The following is a 26,100-nucleotide window of genomic DNA, read 5'->3' on the forward strand; positions in this document are numbered from 1 at the left end:
GGGAGAAATATAGCAGAACTCAGATATACTATATGTAAGATGATTTATACTTTTTGTTCAAGTGTAATGTTTTCTTCTGCTCAAGCAGAAGTCGTGGACTACCTACCCAGCATCCTATGATGTTATGAGCTCCTGGGGATTTGCCTGCACATAATTACAGAAACCTTGTTTACTCAGATTCGGTGTTAAATGCTCAAAATATGCTTAAACTGGAATAATGTAAACAGTGAAATTACGTTTTTCGAAAATCAAGTAAATTTAATGAGTGCATACCCAAACGAAGGACCTTTCTCGAGTGATTTTGGGAAACGTAAATGCACTTTGACGTAAATGCACTTTGAATTTAATGGAAAATCGGAAGAAGCACACCAGAGGGGGGGATCATAATTATGATTGGTTTATTTAGCAAAATAAATTCAAAAAAAAGCTTTCTAATAAAAACATAAGGATCACACCAAAACTTTAGCCCCATGTTCTTTGGTATTGAGATTCAAGATATAAAATAGTTTATTTTGAAAACTTTACTATTGGGTCTACAAACATTTTATATAGAAGGGAAAGATAATTAACTGTAATTATGTTATTTATCAAAAATCCAATGAGTATATAAAGCCACAAATCCCATACCTGAATTGACCAACATCATCAAAGAAACGTTCATTTGTAGATGTTTCCCATGGGAAAAAAAGAAAACCTTTCAGTTCCTTTATGTTATACCATTATTTTATCATGTTATTTGAACAGCTTCCAGGTCCTACAATAACAGTTCCCATCATTCATATTTTAAAAGCCAGTATTGCACGGAATTATGTGTTTCAGTATGTTTCATAATACAGTACCTGGAAGCTTCTAATGACATTAAGTTAATGGCAATAAAACCCAATTCTGTATAAATCAGTTTTGCTTATATTAAGAGAAATAAGACACAAAGAACAGGCGTTTTGTCTCTGACAATAGGAACTGGTCATTCGGCAAAGCCAAACATTCACGGAAATCCTAGGGGACAGCCAAGGCTATCTTTACACCTTACACACGTCCTTTGTGGGTCCAATGCGGAGTTCTCCACACCCCCGTTTTTCCATGTGAAAATGTCGACCCTTAAATTTGTCAAAATAAATCTGGGAGAGAAATTATAACAAATTGGGGAAAATTTTTTTTTTTTTTTTTTTTTTTTTGCATGCGCTCTCATAAAACGGCTCACAGCTTTAGTGTTAGCATTGTGATTGAGAACAGGAGGAATACAACCACAATAAGGCACAGCTATCTATTAGGAGGACTGCATAAAGACACCTTTGGCCGTGGAGGCTCTGAGCCCTCTGGAAATAAGTCAGTTGCATCGCCAGCATGACAAAGAAGATGGCAATGTTCAGAATCAAGAAGAGCCTGGTGTACGAGGCTGACAGCGATGGGACTCCGTTGCGCCTTGTCACCATACGTACCTGCCCAAAGCCACCGTTCACGGAACCCCCATTTTTATGTTTTTCATATGTGACATCAGCAAAATCCAAAAGGTCATTCATTTCTTCATCTTCGTCTACGGGCAGTTCTTTCTGTGCCAAAATCTGAGCTTTCTGTCGAACCTTCTTCTCATTGACTTCAATCTGTGCAAAAATATCCGGGACAGCATCCACAAACTTGTAACGCTTGCCTGCCCTCCTGCTTTTCTTCGACTTGCCTGGTTGCTGCCGCTGTTGTTGGGATATGGCAAAAATCCTGTCGATGGCTTCCTCTGTCTGTCTCTTGTCAGAGAACCTCAGCAGGCGCTCGGCAGTCTTCCTAAAGCCAGCTGTGTTCTGGACTCGAGACAGGATCTGCTTCTCGAGCAGCTGGAACACTGGCTTAAAATGCTGTAGATTGCGTTCCACGATAGCAGCATAATCTTTCACTTCGGGGACAGTAGTGCTCTTGATGGCTGAACTCTGGTCAAACAGAATTTTCTGATGATCTGCAATGACCTGTGCAAAGGCAGACTGCCCTGTGCTCTCACCTGTCCACAGGTAAGTGGCATAGGCATGTTCGTTGGTAGCTACGAAAACATCTAGCCGCTGAGGGTCTCCATGGATGCTAAAGCTCTGGACATCCACAGATGGCCCGATGAAGAGGTAAGCTGCCCTGGTGATGGGACTTCGCAGGTGCATGGTGACATTCACATAATTTGTCCCATTGTAGGGATAGCCCCGAGGATATGTCACTGAGGCAAAGGTTGCTTTTTCACTATAACCGGTATCATCCATCCAGTACATTTTATAGAGACCATCTCGCTGCCGGATGAAAGCTCCATGGACCCCATCTACCACTGTCTCCTCAAAAGGAATATCCACATTGTGGAAGAAACTTGCTGCTGTCTCTAGGGGGCTCTCCTCTCCCAGATGTATCTGGTCAACAAGGAGGAGAAGCTGTGGGTGTAGGAGGATCAGATTCCGCTGAATGTTCTTCAGGTTGAGCAGGGGGTTGTAAGCTCCTATGCCTTCTCCCCGGATGAAAACAACCCCATCTTTCTCCTCTGCTGCGACTACTCTCCCCTGACAGCTGGCTGCCAGGTCATGCTTGTATTTTGACCATTTTGATGAACAATCTTCTGTGACCTGACCCTCCCAGGGAGAGAAGCAACTCTTAGACACAGCTGGAGAAAACATGAGGACATTGTTGAAGAAGGTGTACTTTGGCCCGTAGAGGGCCTCGGTAATGAAAGGCACGCCATTGGGCGCGAAAGTGAAAGAGTTTTGGTCAGGATGTTCATGTCCTGCATTAAAATTCCTCCACCCCTTGATCCAATCTTTATATTTGTTCCTGTGGACTATGTCATATATTGCACGCCCCCCAAGTTTTCCCGACTTGAAGGAGAGGAACGATCTATTAATTTCTGCAGGCAGGGCACTTCCATAAGTCACAACACCCCAGTCTTCAAAATAATGCAGAGTTGGGGTGCCAAAATCCGGTGGTGGGACTGACTTCAAGCTGGCATCATACCTGAAAGGGTTAGAGTAAATGGTTTTCTGATGTCAGTAAATAGAACTCACTACAATCACCATGCCACTTGGTAATGTGGCTGCAAAAGGTAATCTACAGGTGTCACCCAGAGCAGAGCAGCATGTCAGGGGCACATCACAAACACGCACAGATCAGCATGGGCAAGGCTGTGTCCTGGGGGCTTCAAGGGGCAAGTGATCCCGGGCTGGTGTCACAAACAATTTCTGCCACTAACCTCTACTTGGATCTTCTTCACTTGGCAATTTCAGCGTTGCCACCCAGATTGCTGGGGCTCACAGATTTAAAATTTGCATCGAACTTCTGGTCAGTAGGCTCCTACTCCAGAGAACTCCCTCCATATTGGGCTGTGGATCCTAACATCTAGCCGGACCTGCACTGAAGAGCTACGCTACAGGAACTGATGTTCAATCTGCAGTCTGTGTCCCTGGCAGACTATTTTCCTCTAAAACTGTAAAGCAGGGTAGAACTTCACAGTGGAGACACAACCTACTGTGAATAGCATACACAGTATGCTATTGGTCAAATTTTAAGAGACCAATACTGGGAACCTTTAAAACTGTGGCTGCAGCTGAGCCCAGAACCAAATGTGTTGCTTTGTTTAACCTGAAGATGGGTCATACTTCTGAGATAAGAAATGCCTTATTTTTATTTATGTTTAATGTTCATTATTGGAATATGATGCCTAACACAAAATGTCATGGTGGTTAAGCACACAGATGATTATTTTCAATGAGCTAGGACAACGGCCTTGCTAAGATCACGTTATCTGATGCTCAAGGAAGAGGAGATGAACTCATTTCTAGCTCATTCATGCTTTTGTTCAGTGAACAGTCATCTGTGGTTGAGTTGGTCTTCATTTCTGGAGTCTCAGTGTCAGAAATCCTCTCTGTACTGAGGTCTAGTGCAATATTTGCATAGTGAAGATAACAAATATACATGAAGCTGAATGACCCTTTTCCCGGCTCTTGGTAGGTTTGATATTTTACAAAGGCAGATTTAAACTTTAGATGTAGCATTAATCTAACCCCTAAAGCTAGTGTTCTAGAACTCTCTTGGGTGCCTTTTTATGGGTAAGTGAAAATTCAGTCATGTAATTACTGCACACCCCTGAGAGGAGCAAAGGAATACTTTGCAATCATATCTTTAATTCACCTGTGAAAGGAGCTTCACATTGCCTATTAAATGACAGGTAGTTACTGCTTTAATATGTTATTTTTCTCCTCATTTAAATGTCAGAATAAAGTCAAGAAAATTCTACAAAAAGCTGATTTGGGGGCTAAATGCAAATTTCAATAGCTTTGAAAACCTCAACCATTAGCTGTCATCTTGATTTTAACTTATTTGAGGCCAAAATACTTGGCAACACTTAAAAAACAAATGAGGCCCAAGTTTCTTCAGGCTTAAAAGATTACAACAAAGAGAATTACATGGTCTTTTCATTATCAAAGCGAAACTGTCAAATACAGTGAACACTTTTGAACAGTTCTGAAGCCTAGGAATGGGCACGCCGTTATTAGAGAATTATAATACTAGATTTACCAAGACAAAATAAACTACTCTACTACTTGGCGGGGGGGGGGGGGTGATCATCAGATTAATCTGGTCAAAATTGTGAGTTTTCTCCTTCTACAATTAAAAAATGAACGACATGGGATCTAAGCAAAGCGGGTTCATCTATGAAACAGCCCAAGTTAAGACATCTCTAATGTAAGAAAACCAAGAATGCAAATGGTAGTTAGATCATCAACGTTAAGAACTGTTTCTAACAGAGGTTTAGACATTGATAAGGGTTGAATTAAAGGTATATCTACTTAGGTGAAGGGGTTTTTGTTGGTTTTATAGAAAAACATAGTGCGTAGCATGAACCCAGGCACCATTTCATTGGAAAGCCAGCTCAACATGTCTTACCAGAGAAATTCTGTGTGTAGAGTGCACCAGCGCTGCCCTTTGGACGGTGTGCCTGGACCTTCAACCACACGGTTCTTTCTGATTTGGTCAGCCAGCCAGTTTCCACTGCCATTACGCATGACAAATTTATCCAGGAACACTAACTGGCTTTCTGGACCATAGAACCAGTTGTAATTTGAATCTGCAATGGCCACAGTTCTTTGAAACCCTGTGGAAAGAAATTTGACAAGACTGAGTTTCAAACTGTATATTCCTATAAAGGTCCAACCAATGATCGTCAAGCTTGTTTTAAAATTACAGCCAATAATACACAAAAACGGTGATGTCTGTATCCTACGCTACACCAATTTACCATAATCACCCTGAAAGTCGTCTACTGTGTGCATGCTTGGATCTGTTTTGTAACAACCTGTTGTTGGTAACAGATGTGGTTCGCCTTTTACTATGTACACATTACCCTCTACCTCACTCTCCAATGTCCATGCTATGAATGATGAGGCTTGCATCGAGGTCCTCAAGCTGGGACTAGGCTTTTCTGCAGCTCAACTTGCATTCTAGGCCAAGGTCAGAAGGTAGGTGCTTCCATTTAATAGGCTTCCAATAAGGTAAAACTTACTTTGCCTATAAGGGTGAAGACAAAAACTGAATTCTCAGTAAAGCTTCTGTTGATACAAACTGCTGGAATTTAAAGGAGAAAACCAAAACAAAACAAAAAACAAAAAAAACAAAAAAACAAAAAAACAAAAAAAAAAAAAAAAAGCAAGGATCATGAAGACAGGCATCATTAATGGAATTACAGAAGAAAATCAAAAGCAAATCCAGACATCATCAGAGCAGAAAGGAAGAAAACCCTGTGCCAGACAAGAATAATCATTACTATATTATCAACCATAACAGAGGGAACGGAGTTGAAAATAGATTGAAGAATAAAATAAAAACAGAATCTCTTTTAAAATGCTACCATGAATGTATTTATAGCTAATAGTTTGAATTCCAATAGCCTTATAGGCAATCTTCTAACATAATTATATTACAAAATACGATATGTCAAAACTCATACTTCAAGTTCCTTAAAATCAGAGGACATCTTCCTCTTTAAATCTTACATTGCCCATTACAGTGCCTGGCTTGAAGGTAAGCTTGATGCACTGATAAACACAAATAGCTAAATCCTTTCTTTGTTTCTCTTTCTTCTTTTTGTTTTTTTCAAGACAGGGTTTCTCTGTGCAGCTTTGGAGTCTGTTCTGGAACTCGCTCTGTAGATCAGGCTGGCCTCAAACTCAACTCACAGAGGTCCACCTGCCTCTGCCTCATGAGTGCTGGGATTAAAGGCATGTGCCACCACCACCTGGCATAAGTCCCCTCTTAAATACATTCTTACTGCCTTGTCCAGCTTAGGAAATGACCACACATATGCTTACTACAGCCCCAAGCCCTGACGGGACTTGCTGTTAGATCTCAGCTCTAATTACAAACACCGGGGCCTCCTCTAGGTCCCCTACTCTAGTAGACAATTCTCAATTATCAAAAAAGAACCACAAAATAGACTTCTAAGTCTAAGAATACGCCATAGAGTTCTCAGGGTGCATCTAAACCAAACACTTATGATTATTAGCTGTGTGTATTAATCTTTGTGTGTGTGTGCACATGCAGTGTGAATGCCAATATGCACGTGACATGGTGTTTTCATGGATGTCAGAGGACAATCTCAGGTGCCAGGTTCTCACCATGTACCCTGTTTAAGGAGGGCCTCTTGCTGTTCACCACTGTGTATGCCAGGCTAGTTGGCCCACAACTTTCCAAAGCATTATCCTGCCTCTACCTCCTGTTTCCTCACGTCAACACTGACATCACAGTTTTGTACTACTGGCTCTGACTTCACATGGGTTCCAGGAATGCGATTCAAACTCAGGTCCTCACACATGCACAACAAGCATTTTACCCCGAGCCACCTCTTGGTGCATTAAAGGATGATCATTCTAATAAAGGGGAGCCTTCCATATGCACACACACAGAGCAAAAGAATTTAAAGATTGGGGTTTTATTTGTGAGGCTAGCCTTTAACAGCGGAACCATCTCTCTGGCCCTGGGTTCTTGGTCGCATTATAGGGTCACTGTGTTAGTTTTCTTTCCTGCTGTTGCGGTAAAGTTGCCTGACAAAAGGAACTTAATGGAGAAAGAGCTTATTTAGATCACACTTCCTGGTTTACCAACCCTATTGCTTGAAAAAGGTAGCAGGAGCTCAAAGTAGCTCGTCACATTGCATTCACAGTCCGGAGCAGAGCAGTGAGTACACGCATGCATACTAGCACTCAGGTAGCTTTCTCAATTCGTGTGGCTCAGAGTCCCCTTCCGAGGGGATGGTGTCACCCACAGGGAACAAGTAATGTAATCAAGACAAACTCCCATAGACATGGCCACACGCCGTCAACTTAGACAAGATCCCCACCATTGTATCAAGCTACAAACACAACTGTTAGGTTTCCATATGAAATGTCTACTGTAGGTTCACGTGTTTGAGCCCTCGGTCCCCAGCTGGCGTCAGTGTTGGGAACAGTTATGGAACCTTTAGGAGGCGGGGTCTTGCAGGAAGAGGTACAACCCTGGGGACAGACAGGTTTTGAGGCTTTATAGCCTGGCCCAGTTTCCCTCACTCTTTCTGGTTCCTGTAAGCAGACGCAATTCCATGAGCCAGCCCCCACCCCACCCCCACCCCGCTCATCCCCACCCCACCCCCTCACCCCGCTCATCCCCCACCCCACCCCCACCCCGCTCACCCCCACCCCTCCACCCCTCACCCCGCTCATCCCCCACCCCACCCCCACCCCGCTCATCCCCCACCCCACCCCCTCACCCCGCTCATCCCCCACCCCACCTCCCACCCCGCTCATCCCCCACCCCGCTCATCCCCCACCCCGCTCATCCCCCACCCCGCTCATCCCCCACCCCCTCCACCCCCTCACCCCGCTCACCCCCCACCCCTCCACCCCTCACCCCGCTCACCCCCCACCCCACCCCCTCACCCCGCTCACCCCTCACCCCGCCACCCCTCACCCCGCTCATCCCCCACCCCACCCCCTCACCCCGCTCACCCCCCACCCCTCCACCCCCTCACCCCGCCTCATCCCCCACCCCACCCCCACCCCGCTCACCCCCCACCCCTCCACCCCCTCACCCCCCTCTCATCCTTTCCCTTCCTGCTGTCCCTCTGGGATGACCGTAAGCCACAAATCATTATTATTTATAATTTTTAATTATAAGCCAAACTCATCTTCTTTGTGTCAGGATTTTGGTTTTTGTTTGTTTGGTTGAGTTTTTTTGTTTCTTTTTGTTTCTGTCATGTAACAGAAAAGAAACTAGAAAGTTTTTGTTTTCTTTATTCTATGCCATTTACTTCAATAGAATATCTAATCAGATATGTACATCATGGTATTTTACTATAGTTTAACCTTTTTTTTTTTTTTTCTTTAGAGGATTAGGAATCAATTATAACCAGGGTCTTCTGTGTTTAGCAAGCATTCTACTACTGCACTATACTTTGGCTTAACAAAACACTCAAAGAAAATACTAAGCTTCAAATACAAAATGTGTATGTAATCTACTATTCATTTCAATTCTGTAGAGTTGGAATGAAAAAACTTAAGAGCCCAATCTATAATAGGCTTAAGCATGGATGTCAGAAAAAGACTTGAAGTACAATCTTTAATGTTTGTATCTCATTTAGGTTCATGAAAATGAGTTTATGGCTATTAAGTTTAAATATATAATGAAAGCACTGTGGATCAAATTATATTTGACCCATTATGTTCCAACCTTTATAATACTGAAACTGTCAATCTTCATGCTAGTTCCCAAATGTCTGACTTGCATGTAGTCATTAAATTTTTTCTTGGATGGGAAAAGAAACTTTCATCTCAGTAGACAAGCCCACCCTCCCTGCCCCACCCCGAGCTCCTTTCTTTGCCTATTTTAGCTCATAGTCACATTAAAAAATGGTGTAATGTTTCCCTGTTCTCCATACCTGGCAAGATGGTCCTATACATAAAGGCAAAGTGTTGCTTAAGCCAAGGATGGCCAAAGTGGTTGATGTCAAAATGCCTCTGAACGAGAAACATGTACTGGAACAGCGATCTAGTGGTGTAGCTGCCATATGCCACGCCTTCGTAGAGGGACCCATCCGTCACCTCTCGCAGCAAGACCAGAGACTTCTCCATGATGGTCAGAACTTGCTTGGTCCACAAGTAGGCCTCCTGAAGGTACCCTGAAGGATGGAAATAATAACTAGGGGATGGAACAGAACACGGATAAAAACATGGCCAAACAAAACTCATCCAAGCAGTTTCTACTATTACAAATCTCAATTTGTCAACATGATAAACTACATCTTGTTCTAGTTTGTAGTGAGTCCATGATATAGGCTAAGATGTTTTTTAATACAGGTCACTTACTGATTAAATAAGCATAAACTCTTAAGTAAGGAGCAAGTAATTTTTCAATTTTTATTAAACTAAAGTAACATAAACATCTGCACAACAACTTGCATTTAACTTTAGTATAAGCTTTCCTAAAAACCTCTTCAAAATAATCTTTTGGAAGTTCATCACTTTGCAAAACTTCCAATGTTCATAATAACCTGGAAAAAAAAATGCTATAAATGCTAAAGATATTTCTCTCAACTTGTCCATCACAGAATATGACTATTATCCTCCTGAGCTTTTAGATTCCACCGGAGTTGGCTTATTTGAGACTTTGGTACATGGCTCAGAATGACCAGAACTCTGGTCTGAACCTGAGGCTTGAAGCTTTCCTTGTTTTTGTGGCTCATTTTAAAAAACTCACAATGCCAGGATAAAGGTGAGTTATTCCACGAGCAAGTGTGTCATGTCTACATTAGCACACCACCACAGGCTTCTAGGCAATGGGCTACCTGGTAGGGTCAGCAGTGACCCAGGTCCCAGCATTCCTGACCCTGACTCAGGTCCCAGGCTAAGTAAGCCATGGGCTCAGGCCCTGAGGACCATCCTGCTCCCACTTTGTTATAGAAGTGACAACTGTAGTCTGGCTCTTGCTATCTATCACCCAGCTCCCTCCTCCGATCCTTTCTCACCATCAGGGTTTAAAACCTCAGTCCCTTTCCCTTCCCTCTGTGCTTGTCCTCATTTCCAGGCAGATAGCAACAATGTGACAATCAACTAAAGCCTGGCCACCCTTTTACAGACATCACACTATGTGGCTTTCCCTATTGTTCTTACAATAGCTGTCTCTTCAGATCGATACCCTGCAGACTGGAAAACAAGTCATTCAGTACAAGATTCTAGTTGTCAGGGGGAAGCTTTTTCCGAGACTAAAGTACAGTGATGGTTGACAAAACAGAGAAAGCTGGGTATGGCAAGTTCTTGTTGGATACCTTAAGTGATGTTAATTAATCAATTCTTTTTCTCTCGTTCTTTTTCCTCCTTTCTCTCCTTCTTTTCTTTTCAGAACTGACCCTACAGGCTTGCCTATACTAGGAAGACTCTACCACTAAGCTATATTCCTAGCCATATAAAATGATCCCAATTAGGCAATATAAATAGGCCTTAAACTGTTCCAAGCTCCAATCATATTTTTAATATTCCACTAATTCACTGTGGTGTTAGAGATGCTTTCCTTAAAGTCTTAGTCACAGATTTCCACTGGGGTCGTCACGAGAGTCACAAGAACAAGGTGGCAAACAAATGATGTACTAACGAAAAGTAACTACACAGACCACGAAAACTGCTTCCAACTCTGACCCGAATTATCTAGACTGGGTGTTCCAACAGGTCCTTTATGGGTGTGTTGGGGATGTGTGGGGGGCAGTTTTATCTGTTCATGCTTGTGCATATACATTTCAAATTTAAAACCTGCTAGTCCTTAAAAACTTCCATTTATTCTAGGTTGAAAACATTCTACTGTCAGAATTCCCTAGAAGAATGAATGTTCATCGCTAATCCTGTGTCAAAGGGGTGTGGTCTGGGACAGTTATGGACCAGCATTAGAAAACCTGCTGGCTAATATCACTAGCTAAAGTTTAAGAAGTTATGTGTCCTCAGTTACCCCAGAGATGCCATGGATACTCCTTCATCTGTGGGTTTAATTGGATCCAAGTATAAACATACACATGATAGTCAGAAAAATGCTTGTGCTTCCACAGTGGTGGCTCGCTCGGACTGACACTGGCTCAGGCAACGCCCTGGCTGTGTTAGGATCTCACACACACACACCTTGGTTCATCAGAACGAGGCTCCCAGTCAGCAAGGCCATGCAGTTGGTGGGCTGATGGTTGTGCAGGTACTGGAAGCCCCACCCTCTCCTGTATGAAGTTTCATACATGTAGCTGGAGGCGTTGGCAATCACTTCGAGAAAAGTCTCCTGTTGTGTCTTGCTCAGGTAGTTGTATAGGAAGTCATACGCAGTGGCAAACCCCACCAGGGAGTGAGCAAGTGGAACCTCATCCCAAGGAGCATCTTTTACCAACCTGTAAAGAGAGATAATCGGGCCCTGAGTGAGGGTCTCACCACCCCTGTCATATTCTTCATAAAGAATACAACGGAAAAGATGAGCCAAGAGGTCTAAGGACGCAGAAGGGACCTCAGACTCCAGCACAAGGCTGGGCTCATGTGCAGATGACAGAGTTAAAACACATCTCCCTCCTCCCCAGGATTCTGGTCACGCCAAGACTTTTAAGATTTTTTTTTTTTTTTTTTTTGGTGTGGTTGTTTAGATTTTCCATTCTTGAGAGGTGGGAGACACTTAGGCATATAAAGGACAGAACATGCAATGACATGGCAGCTCGGTGCTCAACCCTCCTTCCTAGGAGCGGTTTTAAGAGTGCCTTGTGTACTGATACCATTTCCCTCAGTGGCTGGTGAGCACGAAGTGTGGTGACGTAAACATCACAGTCTGGGCAGAACTACAAGGTCAGAGAAGGGAAGAGTGGCTAAAACCCTGATGAGGCTGACTTGGAGATGAGAAGTGACCTTGGCGATGAGGCCTTACCTGTTCACCCTGTCAGAATTTCAGCGCTCCTCCGAAATGAAGTTACACACACGTGTGTGCACGTGTGTGTGTGTGTGTGTGTGTGTGTGTCCCATACTAGAATTTGGGGCTTAAAAGGGGTCTTTTCTGTTCCATTCACAATGGTTCTCCAAGCACAGGACTGTGTGTGTGTGGCACACAGATGACTCTCAATAAATAGTTTTGGAAAGGAAGGGAAAACGAAGGATACGAAACCAGGCCACACTGCTTACGACAATTATGTGGTCTTCATGAAACCGGGCATTTGGCAGGGTCTCTCAACATTCCCATTGGCTGTCCTGGTACCACAGCCTGAAAAGATGAGTTTCTTATTCATTTGCTCACATTAAAAAAACGATGCCCTTCTGTGGCGCTGCGATGCCTGCAAACAGATCCCTGCTTCTCGAAACAAAAGTAAGACGATGCTGCTGTCAGGGAGTTGGGAACAAGTGACTGGAGACACCGGCAGGCCACGTTATTTGTGCCCAGCTCTGTGACATCAGTGCTACTGTCAGTAGTTTGCTATCAGCAGTCAAGCCCTTACACACCTGTGTAAACCAATTTTATTGTCACAAACAGAATGTGGGATATAATTCCCAACCTTTGTAAAAATGTTGCAGATCTAATTTCTTTCACATTTTCTATGTCCTGGATGTTCAGTTTGCTCTTTTCAAGCAGTTTTCAACTCCACACAGCATGTCAGTAGATAAAGAGTTTACGCCACCTGCCGGTTCCTCCCAGCATCATTTTCAAAGCTGGTCTGTAATAGCTGAGTGTCTAGACGTTTATCTAAATCCTTCCCCTAACAGCCTTATCCAGTCTTAGCACAGGGAAGACTGATAAAACTGTACTTTTATGGTCTTGGCAGTTAAAAGAAATTTGCTCTCAGCCCATGGATGAAGCAAGAAAAAAAACCTCTTATTCAGTGTGATCTGAGAAGCTGCTAATCAATTTACTGAAAAATCTAATTAAGTGGGGGAGTCATTAAGAAAATAAGCAAACATTTGTTAATTTTCTTTCACCTTACAGGAGTGGTCCTCAACTTTCCTAATCCTGTGACCCTTTAACACAGTCCCTCATGTTGTGGTTGGTGACCCCCCCACAACCAGAAAATTATGTTTGTTTTACTTTATAACTGTAATTATGCTACTTTTTTTTCTTGTGCAGGAGAGAGCGTGAAAATTGTAAATATCTGATATACCAGATATCTGATGTACATCCCGCTCTACCCCCGGGGAAAGGGGTCATGACCCATAGGTGTATGTATACACATTCACCTATCTTCTGAGGAAAGTTCAAGCCTATTACTTGAATATGGATGTCTGGATAGTCCTCCCTGTAAAGCACTCATAGGCCATGTCGTTGCTAGAGCCTGAGCCCAGAGCCTTGGTTAGTTCAGATCTAATCTACAACAGTCATGAGCCCTTGTATCCATGAGCAGAGGCAGCCGCAAACAGTCATCAGCCTACATGATGGGAGATGCAAGTGAGACAGACCACATGGACAGGAGACACAGACGATGTCCCAAAAGTGTTATGTAAGAAAGTGAAATACCGTCTCTCTCCCACCAGCTGACTGGCCTGCCTCTATTCCCTATCTCACCTAGGTACAGTCTGTCACCAGGTACCCATGCCCATCCTTCACAGGCGTCTCTTTCTTTACCATGTAAGTTTCTGTGGACCTCAGAGTCGCGTGGCCGACTTGTTGGATGCACAGGTTCTGGGGGCTAGTACACAAATCAGTGGGGAAGAGGGCTGATGCCTGACTTCTGAAGGATCGCCCAGATGCTAAAAGAATCGCTCTGTTTCATCCTTCCCCTCCTTGACTAATGTTACAGCCACTAACAAGCTTCTCTTTTCCCAGTTCACCCACACCAGGCCATCACACACAAACAAACACGTTTTCTAACTCACGGGCATATTCAGGTCGTCATGCTATTCGAAGACAGCATGTGGGAAGAAAGAGCCTGAAAAGTTAAAGATCATTTTGAAGATACCTAAGAGAAAATGAACTAGCTGGCTTTCCAAGAGACCCATTATCAAGAGTCAGCGGACACACCTGTATTATTAGCAACAGAGCCAATGAGCACGCCTGTACCATTATCAAGAGAGCCAATGAGCACACCTGTGCCATCACCAGCCTCAGAAGTTCTTACAACTATCCATTTAGCATTACTAAGACTGCACTGACAGCAAGACCAGAATGTCAAAACAGAGTCCTTATTTCACCCAGTAGGCAAACCTGGTGTTTACTTTGCAATGACATCTGTAATCATGCTTTAAAGATCTCTGTGAAGTGTCATTACAGATATACTCAATACCCACCAATTAACATTTCCACCCCAAGACAGGAAATAAGGAGCACATAAAATGCAAACATCAGGCTTGCCAAGTTTTTGTTAGAAAACATTTAAAGGTATACTTTAAATGTTTATATGTAAAGATGGTGCAGAATCGTATGCACACATATGACCTGTGAGACTCCACTACAAAAGGAAGATAGCTTCTTCCGGCACAACTCCCTGTGGTAATGCACAAAGCACACATTGTATTTGAACCGGCAACAAAGGACGCGGAGAGTAGAAGGTAGGAAAGAACTTAACATTCAACAAGAAACAGATCCTACAAAGAAAATCAACTTCGCATTTCTTTCCAAGTGAGTGTGACTGCAGCCGTCACCAAATATCTTAAACTTGTGCAGAAAGAGGCATTAATGAGACAGCTTCATCCCCACCTGCATTTGAAATACATGAGAACAGTTTAGGGTTCAAGGTAGCTGAGTAGCAAGAACTTGGGGGAACTGAGCATCCTACGGAGAGGATGACTTCACACAGGTTCAGCTATACTCCAAGGATGCTCAGCTCTCCTTCACCTGCCAACATGACTGGGTCCCCTCGCGCCCACAAATTCATGCTGGTCTGGTTGGCAGCAACCTGCTTGGTGACTGGCAGTCAAGAAGGGACTTCCCAATGGTCAGGGTCCTACTGCTTGAGATCCTGTAAATTTTAAAGAAACTAACCAATGGCGGGGGGGGGGGGGAGCACGGACACACTCAGAGCCATCTGTTATTTTCCCCTATTTCCAAAGATCTAAGCCTACACAAAATGAGAAAATGGTCACAGAATTAAGAAACAGGGAAGAAAGAGTGAGGGGAGAGGGAAAGAAAAGAGAAAACCGTGAATGAGGAAAAGCCAGACCGGAGGCCGGGTTTCTGACAGCCCGCATTTGTTTCCACCAGCCCACTTTAATGGATTCCAGGTGTCTGTTAGGCAAACCTCCCTGCCGTTCTCACTGGAAGGTCATGAAAGGAAAAACCTCATCTGTTCACTCACAGGGCTATGGCTCCATGTGTTGGGGCCCAGCCACTTCCTCCCCCTTTTGACTGTCAGCCTTAGTCTGCAGTTTCGAAAAGCAAAAGGCCTGAGAAGCAGCTTCAAGGAATTGCATTTGGAGCCTCGCAGGCCAGGGCTGAGACAGGCAGGCCCCATGGTTCATCTCAGTACACAGAGCAACGAAACCGACTGGTTCATTTCAGTGCGCCAACAGCGAGTTCCTTCTTATTTCCCCGTCTCTTTATTCCGCGGCTTTATATTATTTTACAAATACACCCTGAGATGTCAGAAGTTTGGCATCCGTAAGCAAGGATTTAATAACCTGTTGTAGGAAAACAAAAACAAAAACAAAAACAAAAAGTACAATTGCTTCTCTGTCCAAAAGTTCAACTTCTGTTCTTCCCCTCACTAATTCCCCCGATCCCCTGTAGCCAACTGGCTCCAGCACAAGGGTGAAGTCATTTCTTTCCTCTGTGATTTATTTTCTGCCTCATGATAAGGAAGAAAAATACTATAAGGCAAGGGAGAGGGTTTCACAACAAAGACTTCTCAAAAACAATTTCAGGGCGCCAGAGTAGTTAAAATGGAGTGCTGGGTCCCCAGGACCAGCCTCACATCTTCACATCTCTCTCTGTACCTCAAAACAATAAACTTTTAGTAAAACTGTGTGCACAGTCTTAAGAGTACATGATCTTAAGGCCTTCCTGTGCATTGCCTAGCTCCCTCTTTAGAACCAGCGTGGATGCAAAGAATCATCCACACTTTACAGATGGAAAAACAAAAAAACAAAAACAAAAAAAAAAAAAAACCAAACATGTTGAGAGCAGCTATGAAATCGGCCAGAGGGCACGTGGCTAATTACAAATGGCACAGCCCCGGGACACACAACACAATCTCCCCCACTCCCAGGAATGTGTCAGGCCTGTTTCCTCTCGCTTCACAATTTAAGAGGAAAGTCCCCAAAACCTACAGGGAAATGCACACAGGATGCTTCCCAGCTATTGATTTCAGCTTGGGTAAGCACCCTCTGTTACAATCTTATATCTCATTTCAATGCATTCATCTGCATGTATGATTAAGTGGCATGTGGTAAACTTACCCTCCCTGAGATGACTAGACAATGGTGGGCTCCTATAACTGACTGAGCCTTTTGTCTGGTTTGCATTGAGTTCTGGATCACCAAGTACATATAACTGAGTAGATCAAGCTCAGAGCCATCCATCTCCCAAAGACTTGATGAGACATGATTGAAGGGATGCCGCCTGACAGGCAAGCACGCTGTCATTTCATTTTCTAACATAAACAAAAGTTTAGTAAAGAATTCAACTAGCCCAGGGGGAAACGTGGCTGGCTAAGTCACGCATTGACTCCATGCCTACTCCTTCCTCCCTGCAGGGTTTAGTGAAATTTGCTCAAGGTAGCTTCCGTTATGGGAACCTACATATGCACCAAACAACATAGTTCCTGTTCTTGGCCCAGTGCTGTGTGAAAAGCAAGAAAACAGTTCATCACACACAACCGAAGGACGTATACAAGAGTATTGAGTTTTTATGAAAATCTAGAAGGTTCTTTGTGATCTTTGGGTCAACAGCAACTGTTCCCTTACAGAGCAACTGAACTGGTTTTTTTTTGTTTGTTTGTTTGTTTGTTTGTTTTGTTTTTCTCATGGACACTGTAAACTTCAAAAGTAAGGACACCTATCATCCTGTTGCTAAATAAAGGAAAGACATCAATCTCAGGGTCCCCTTATGAGGACTTAAGGTAATGGTGTGATGCCTTTTAGTGACTCTTTCCTGACTCATCACTTGCCTCTTCCTCAGCTTCTTTCAACTGGAATGCTGTATTCCTTTTCTTTAATTCAGGTGAAGGGTTGTAGAGGTGAAGGTACAACACAGGCACGCACAAGTAAGCACATAAAATGCATTCACATTAGGAAATTTTTAAGAAAACTAGAATAATATGTGCCGACCCCAGAGTATCTTTGAACTGATCTTCATGGAAATCCATTTCAACTCTCTATGAAACACTTTTTAAACTAGTATTTTCCTGGATTGAATTTTAAAATCTTGATGAAAACAATATTTTGTTTATGTACAGTACTTCTGTGATTTTTTAAAGCTATATTTCATTTGAGTGTGCGCATGTATGCTCATGCTGTGGCATGCATGTGGAGGTCAAAGGACAATTTGTAAGAGTCAGTTCTCTCCTTCCACCACGTGGTTTCGGAGCTCAGGTCCTCAGGCTTAGTGGAGGTGCATCTACCTCTGAGCCATTTCAAAGGCTTGACATAAGGCATCTGAATCAATTAAGTTTAGGAAGTAAGCTACACACCACCTTGGCATTAACAAAAACAAGAAGTCAGGAAAGACTTCATAGAAAGGATGTGGTAGCCTCCCCACAGGCAGAAAGAGCACACAAGCAAGTGCATCTTGCCATGGTGCCTGATTGTTAACAGACCCAGAGGATTATAAACATTTCTCAACCACCCTACCATCGACAATCTCTCAGATTCCCTTTCTACTACATAGTATATTTGGTAAAAAAACAAAAACAGCACAGTTACACAACATTTTCAATTTAACTTTTCTTTCACGGTGGCTAAAATTCTTTTTTGTTGCTGTTGCTTTGTTTTTTGAAGCAGGGTTTCTCTGTGTAGCCCTGGAACTTGCTCTGTTAGACTCAGCTGGCCTCGAACTCAGAGATCTACCTGACTCTGCCTCCCGAGTGGTAAGAGGTGTGTGCCACCATGGCTGAAATTCTGAGTTACTCTATGGATATGAACCTTTATATCTCTTTATTTACTAACATTCAATAAATGTGACGGTTCATTTTGTCAATTTAACGGGATCAAGGAGATGAGCCTCTGGACCTGTTATGAGGGATCCCCTTGATGAGGTCAGCTGACATGGGAAGACCTACCCTTAAATGTAGTGGCCCCATTCTGGATGTAGGTCCCAGACTGCACACGAGGGAGCAAGCTGGCTGACCGTTGGGTCGGCACCTGTCACTTTTGGGTGCACAGTGACCAGGCATTGTTTTCCTGTATTCCTCATCATGATGAACTGCACCCTCAAACTATGAGTCAAAGTCAACCCTTCCTTCAAGCTGCTGCTTGCCAGGCATTTCATCAGGCAATAAGAAGCATACTACAGCTTTAACAAAAGATGCATCATGGCCTTGCCACTAGATTCTTGCACACAGAAAGGGTCCTGGAGGACAAATGCTGCACGTTCTAAAGGAGTACCGTCAAGGGTAAATTCTACGAGTGTTATGTGATGGTCTGGCTCTGAGAACAATTTGAATAAAGGTGATAAAAATCTCTGAACAACAACAACAACAAAATAATCCTTCCTAAAAAAACCTATAAATAACTCATTTAACCAGTCAGGGCCTCTGGCCTAGGTAAAAGTAGCAGAGACAATCATTAACACCAACGGCCATTATTCTTTATTGAAGCCCTATGACATGACAAGAACTAATGGTCCTGTGAGGCAGACAGGCCACTGCTGTGATGTTACACACTGGGATGCTAAGACTCAAACTGAGAAAGGTATCTGTGGGGTTACAGAGTTCAGGATGCAGGCAAAATGACTCCAGAGTCATTTGGCCCCTTTGCCCTGCTGTTAAGTAAGTAGTCATGAGTGACACATTTCCTGAACTATCCTCATGCTCAGTTCTGAGCAGAGAAACCTCCTGTACAACTCCTGATCCCAGGTACAGATTATAAAACTGTTGGACCATTCCTTCATCCACATCATTGGCAGAGTGGATGCTCAAATATTAGAATAAAACTGAGCAATTTAATCAAAGGTAACTGGAAAATAAAACTATTTAGTAATGTTTTAGTTGCATAAAATGATTATGTTCAACTACACACCTAAATGAATGTTTTGGAATCTAGGTTTGAATGTGGCTATTTATAAGTCGTTAACATCACTTGTGCCAAAATCACAACAGAAAATGTTGTTGTCTAAAACTAAAAGCCAGACATCAATTTCTAAAGCAGCCCTACTAAATGACAGACTGGCTTTCGGCCACCAGGTAACAGCACAATTAGTTAGGAAACCTCTTCCCACCTCTACCAATTGTAGAGACTATGTGAATGTTAAAGTTTGTTGTTGAAATTATTTCCTTTCCTCCTTTTATCAGAGAAGGTATTAATCTTAGTGACAGTGTTCACTCATTAAATACACACACCCAGATGTGCATACTAATGAAACTGTACTGGTCTTGAACAATTTTACTAATATTGCTATATGAAAAATTCTAACACAAAGGCATTTTTTCAGTCTCTCAGTCTTTTGTGTAACAAAACAGGCTTTTTGCAGGTGACTGTTTCTCTGGGCCACTTCACGGGCACCGCCATCTACCAAAAACTACATACCTGTGAAGAACAAAACACCTATAAACGAGCAAACACAGAGAAAAAAGGGATTGCTTTTTCTACCTAGTTGCTGAACATTTGATAATGTCATTTTGCTGCTCAGCTATCAGACATGTTTTCACACATTTCATTTTCTTCCTTGGTGTCAGAGCTAGAGTGTAATTTGATGAATGTGGATCTAGGTCAGAAAACACAACACACAGCTCAGCTTTATGGTGGGGACATGCCACATCCAAAAAGACCCTTCTCAGCCCAAGCTATCATGAGCTTCAGAGTAACTACATGCATGTAACTATAATTTTACACATTCAGCCCTGATAATGTTTTAATGCCAGTTCTTCCATAATTTTGCCCCTTCAGAGATATCAGACAAGACTTTGAAGACCCCCCCCCATGGAAGGCCTCACCCTGGGCAGAAAGGGAATGGGCTGGGGTTTGGTGGAGGTGATAGGGGAGGATGGGAGGGTGAGGGGACTGGGATTGACATGGAAAACAACCTTGTTTCAAATTTAAATTTAAAAAGGGAAGAAAAGAGAGAGAAAGAGAGAGAGAGAGAGAGAGAGAGAGATGTCGGAGAGTTATCATGGGGTTACAAATTGCTATTTTTCACCTTTGACACACTAAGATGTGTGACATGTAAGACACATTCACCCATGCAACAGCTACAGATGCCCCTAAGCATTTAAAACCAGTCCTCTCCAGCCCTATGACAAGTGGCAACTTACATAGTTTTAGGACCATGTTTCATACAATTTGTAAGCACTTTTAGCAACCAATCTGTGGATGTGTATTAAGCTAGAGTTTAGGAAAAAATACTTACAGAATCTCAAATTCAGTCAGTTCGAACCTTATCTTTCAAAAAGCAGACACAGATAGAAACGTGAATTATAAACAAAGCTAACCAAAAGGAGACAGGAAGCTTGTTCTCTAATCTTAAACTCCTGAAAAGTAAACTATGAGATAATCAGAATTCTTCACACACATGAACTCCAGCAATGGTTTTCCCACAGGGCTAGGTCCTCTGCTGCCTATTAAGTAGTATCTTGTTGATAGATTGCCAGTCAATCTCATCACAATGACTTTTATCTCCTTATTATCACAACGTGCACATAAATGCTAATTGGCTGAAATGCCTTCTAGGCAAGAACATTTCAATCAGTTTGGCAAAAGGGTGTTTTGTCAATCAAACCCTAACACCAAATAATAGGAAACAGTCACGAATCACGTAATGGTGTTCTGGTCTGAGAAGGAGCATATGCAGGGTTCCAACCAAATTGAAAAGTCCTAGTGCCCAGGAACACAGTAGTCAACCTAACATCAACACCATGTGCTCTTTGCTCACACACTGTGTTGAAGCCTCCTGCATTGACGAGCATATAAAGGTTAGCATACAAAACTGTCTGCAGGGCATAACATCTGATAAGTGCCTATGTTGTTGATGTGTGGGCTTATGCAATATACTTCATTGCTATTTTAGATGGTTTCTCCCATTTACACAAAATTGACCATGGATACACACGCATTCTGTGTTATGCAGGCAGCAGACTCCTAGATGCCCTGTTTAACACATGTCATGTGCTTGATTTCATTTTACAGTTTGTTCATCCTGGCCCTAGGAGCAATGGGCCACATCCTACGTAAATGACACATAGGTTTGTATACATCCATTCCATGATAATCACACAAGGCCAAAAATCACTTACTGATGCATTCGTCAAAATGTGAGTCCATCCACAATTGTAAATGTGTATTAAATAATGCAGAAAGAATTCTCACCTAATAACAATTCTGTAATTTCCCCCCTTTGCTTAAGCTGCCTCTCAACACGCTCATTCTAAGGGGAAACATGATAGGTCTTTTGAAACTGTTAGATACTCTCTCTTCCCTTCCTTCCTTCCTTCCTTCATTCCTTCCTTCCTTCCTTCCTCCCCACCTCCCCTCCTCCCCTCTCTCTTTTAAATCCAAACAGGAGCTCAAGTATCAAAAGGCTAGCCTCACACTCGTTATGTTGCTGAAGATGACCTTGAACTTCCTCCCCATCTATCTCCATCTCTTGTGTTGGATTAAGAGCATGTAACACCACCCCTGGCTTATTTGGTGGTAGGACCCAACCCCAGGGCTTTGTGCACATGCATGCTAGGCAATCATTCTACCAACTGAGCCAGATCTCTAGCACTCAGATCATTCCTTTAAGCGACAAGGTTATTGCAGTAAGAAGGAAAGAACAAAAATCTACCAACTAGGCTGCGCTGCCATCCTTTCCATGTAGTCTTTGGCCATGTCTCGGGCTTCGATGTTCTCAGGATACAGCACGCAGAACATTGCCAAGGCACCCAGGTTGTTTCCATAGATCTCATTCCAGCGGGCACTGTAGTCCTTGTGGTCCCAGGGAGGGAGGTACTCCAAGGGGTTAGACAGCATGGCGTGCACAGCCTCTGTGAGCCGAGCGGCGATGTGCTCATGGGAGCTGGCCGCCCTTAGCTGGAGCTCTGCCACCTCTGTCCTCGAGAAGTACAGCATCGGGTGGCTGTCATAGTTGGCGTTAGTGAAGGGAATCATGACTTCTGGGTTCTCGTCCGTAATGTAGGCTGACACAAAGCTAAGCAAATATATGAAAAACACACTAGGAGCACCCCGTGTGTGAGTCTTCATTGTGGCATCAGATCTCCAGATCTCCAAGGCAGCCAAACCATCTTCGAACGATCCTACAGGGGACACAGACGAGAATGTGTGTCACTCGATGCCTGATGGAAGCCAACTTCCTATAAGGACTAAACCCCGAAAAAGCACGTTTGCGAATTTCTTTTGCTTTTGTTTTTTTTCAAGACAGGGTCTCTCTGTAGCTTTGGAGTCTGTCCTGGAACTCATTCTACAGACCAGGCCAGCCTCAAACTCTCAGAGATTCGCCTGCCTCTGCCTACCGAGTGGTGGGACTAAAGGCCTATGCCAATACTGCCCAGCCTCTTGTGAATTTCTTAACATGCAGCAAAAAGTTGAATTAGGGCAATACCTGCTGGAACCCAGCAAGGTATGATTTTATAGACCTAAACAAGATCTAGTAAATAGGATTCATCACAAAAACACAACTTTGGACTTATGGAGAAGGGAAAAACCATGTTTTTCTCAGAAATCATCATACAGAAAAGTTGAGATTTTTATGATATTTTAGACATTAATACATAAACCACAATAACCAAAAGCCTGTGGTAAGCTGACTGTCTTCTGGAAATCTGAGAAGGTGTTCTGAGAAATGGAGAAAATCCTGCATTTCTTAATCCATCCTTCTTCACCACAATGATGACCCTCTTCCTTCCATTTTATTCTCTGAACCAGGCACTGAGATCAGCATTATCTGTGGGGGTCTACGCAGAAGAAACAGTGTGAGTGAGGTTAACTGTCTCTTTCTGGGAGCAGAAGGTGGGCTGGAGAAGACAGAGGAATCTGCCAACAACTCCCTAGGCTGACGTCAACTCTCCAAGAAGCCCAGGCTCGGGGCTGGGACGTTGGCATGCCTTCATTCAGAAAAGGAAATCCCAGTATGGAAAGACTGGATCACTGGTAGATGTACTTCACCCTTATTGCTTGCAAGCTCTGTATGCTTTTTCATTTTGCATATAGGATTTTAGTGTCATTCACTAAGTTAGACATTTAAAACAGGCTCACATATGATCTCATCCAGTTGTTTTTATTTATAGCTCATTTTTACCCCCAGCAGCATATTTGTGCACTAGCTCAAAGAACAACCTTCAAACAGAAACACACACACACACACAAAGGAAGACACACATACACACATACAGCATTGTCTATGTCCCACATCTGGGATAAAGCAGGCATAAAATCCTGTAGAGAAAAGTCAGAGAATTCCTAAAATTCTTATGAGGGGAAAGGTTATAGAAAGCAAGCCAGAAGAAAAGTTTTATGTAAATAACGGACAGTGGTTTTCAATTATTAGAGGAAAAAGCTGATGGCGAACCCAAGTGATTTTTTCCGAGGAAAAAATGGCCTCATCCCAGACAGATGAGAGAAAAATAAAAAATTGGTGCCAAATTCAATCCACATTCTCAACTTGGTCCATCTCCCATGGAGCAGAGCATGGCATCTCTTGTGGCTGCTACTCTCCTGGTAGTTTTTGTTCTTCAGTGTGCTCAGACCGTAAATACATACATGACAAAATGTTATGGAAGTGGTTTGTTGGCACATTCTAAGTTCAAGAACAGAGTTTCTGATGAATGAAAAATGTGAACACAGTCACACTAAATCAGATATACAAAAGAGATATAGCTCCTGGACTCTGCCAGTGTTATGTCTAGCACCCAAACGCTTCAAGGTGGCTGGCTAGATAGATCCTTCAAGGTCAGAGACCCAGCCAAAAGAAATCGTCTTCTGTGGTTTCACAGGGGAGGGTGTGGTCGCTGGCAAGGCAGAAGTGGCTGGCGTGAAGGAACATTCAGTCCCCCCCAGGGGATTGCCTTTTGCTTCTCTCAAGAGAACATTTCGAGCATTTCTTTTAAAAGCATGTGTGCAGGAACCTTCAAAATCTAAAAGCGGATGCTGTCATCAGTGCAATTACCACGGTGGGGAAATCAGGCACTCTGGTGAGGACAGGTCCTTTTTTAATTGGCCCCACATGTACGGGTTACGGGTCTGTCAAGGGCTGGGTTTTTCGGGGGTGGTGGTACAGAGGAAAGGGGTGACTCGGGCTACTGGGAAGAGGTTAAGAAAATTATGTGGAGACCAGGATTTTCCTATCTCCAGCTTCTGTACAAACATGCCCCAAAATGACAAAGCCTGGTAGGTTTTCTTGCTTTTTCTTCTTCCCTACCCGGTCAGTTCACAGCAGAGGCTAGTCTAGAGTCCTGAAAGGCTGTGGGTGGACGTGCCCTACTTGACCAAACTCACCCTATGATCCCAGCCACAATGCCTCCAGTTACTCAGGACTTGCCTAAACAATAAAGAACTTTCCAGAAACATAGGACCCAATCAAGACTTTGGATACCATCTCCTTCTGCCAACAATTTTGGAAAGTTCCTCAGTCACTGCTTCACATTCATGAGAAGAATCCCAGCTGAAAGGCTGGGATTTGCTACACTAAAACCTGCTGGAAAAATCACTCAGGCCAGTGCAGAACCCACAGACATTCTGCAGAAAACACATCAGCAGAGACGGGCTAAGCAACAAGGGCCTGGCATTTACTGGCCACAAATTATATGTTGCCTTCCTAATGTCTCACTCAATGTGCTGGGTTCCCACCAGACTCCTGGCTAGCAGGGCGTTCCTTCACCTACCCACAGTTACTCCTGGGCAGACACAAATGAACATGCTAGCCAGGTTCCACTATCTGCACATCAAGTCTCCCAGGAGCCAGGAATATCCTTGCACATGAGGAGCTCAGCACTGAGTCTGGCACCTGAACTTTTACAGATGCCACCTCAAACTACATTCCAGCTTGGGAGTTGGTAAAGTCCCGCCACTAAAATGAGCAAAAAGAAATACTGTTCTTCCTTATATGAAACAGAGGCAAGTTTAAAACTTTCCAGAAAAAAAAGTCTCTGCCAGGAAAGTAGTAGGAAAAAACACCCCGAAGATCTAGAAACTTCAGTAATTTAAATGTGATGCTTTAAAATAAAATGAATGGGAAGTCTGCCTCAAACTTGCTTTAACCTACAGAGATGCCTGGTTCCTGTTCATCAATTATAAATGTCTAGCAAATCCTATCAGACAAAATCCCATTTCTAGTCTTGGGTTTTTCCATCTGCGGGTCCACCCTAGCCACCCTGTAGGTACTTTAAAACTAAAAGAAAGGTGAATTTTTTTCAAGATAATTTAAAGTGTGCCCAAAGCAGGTATGTTGTAGAAAAAGTTCATGTATTATTTTAACTGTAACTACATAACATATCTGGGATATATATTCAAGCCTCTAAGTTAAAAAAAAAAAAAAGCAAAACAGCAAAACAAACAACAAAAACCAGAAGTAGATGAACACAGAGAAGATGCTGATTTGTGGCATCTGTCATTTTGGTACCTTAATGAACAGATTGGAGACACAGAGAATGCTCAGCTAGACAATGCCCTGTGAAAGGCTAATGTGTTTACCTCCCACCCCATCCTCCAATGCACAGAGTCCTGAGGAAGCAAGTCTGGACTTGCAGACATCTAAAGACCATCCCTCAAGAGACCCCACCCCTAGCTCACTGTTTCAGAGACACGGGGCTTCCAGTTCATTGGACTCTCTGGCAGCTCAAGAACATGGTATTTTAATTTGGCAAAATGACTAGACACACTGTGAATACATGGCTTATCCAGAATTCAACCCCCAGGGTGTTTCTGAAGGATCCTACGAACCTCATTCCTCCTCATTTTCTGTCCTCTCTCTATGTAGCACACCACTGGCTTGCAGAATTCAGCTTTCCTTCTCATTCTTTAGTTCCCACACAGGACACACATC

At 43.2% G+C, this 26,100-nt stretch overlaps 1 protein-coding gene across 2 annotated transcripts in view; it reads right to left on the reverse strand.

Moving 5' to 3' along the window:
• Positions 1–381: 381 nt before the first annotated feature.
• The window catches only part of Dse (dermatan sulfate epimerase), a 45,529-nt gene continuing 19,810 nt past the window's right edge, over positions 382–26,100 (reverse strand). Inside the window, exons 2-6 of one of the 2 annotated variants that reach the window (XM_051175533.1) lie at positions 21,889–22,357; positions 11,145–11,398; positions 8,921–9,160; positions 4,900–5,107; positions 382–2,970 (exon numbers count right to left, since the gene is read on the reverse strand). In XM_051175533.1, the coding sequence (XP_051031490.1) occupies positions 1,212–2,970; positions 4,900–5,107; positions 8,921–9,160; positions 11,145–11,398; positions 21,889–22,304 (2,877 nt within the window). In that variant the 5' untranslated portion in view covers positions 22,305–22,357 and the 3' untranslated portion in view covers positions 382–1,211. Of the gene's footprint in view, positions 2,971–4,899; positions 5,108–8,920; positions 9,161–11,144; positions 11,399–21,888; positions 22,358–26,100 lie in introns of those variants that run through there. The other variant, XM_051175534.1, reaches the window with a different exon arrangement.

Source organism: Phodopus roborovskii, unplaced genomic scaffold (assembly GCF_943737965.1).
Source record: "Phodopus roborovskii unplaced genomic scaffold, PHOROB, whole genome shotgun sequence".
NCBI classification, from domain to species: domain Eukaryota; kingdom Metazoa; phylum Chordata; class Mammalia; order Rodentia; family Cricetidae; genus Phodopus; species Phodopus roborovskii.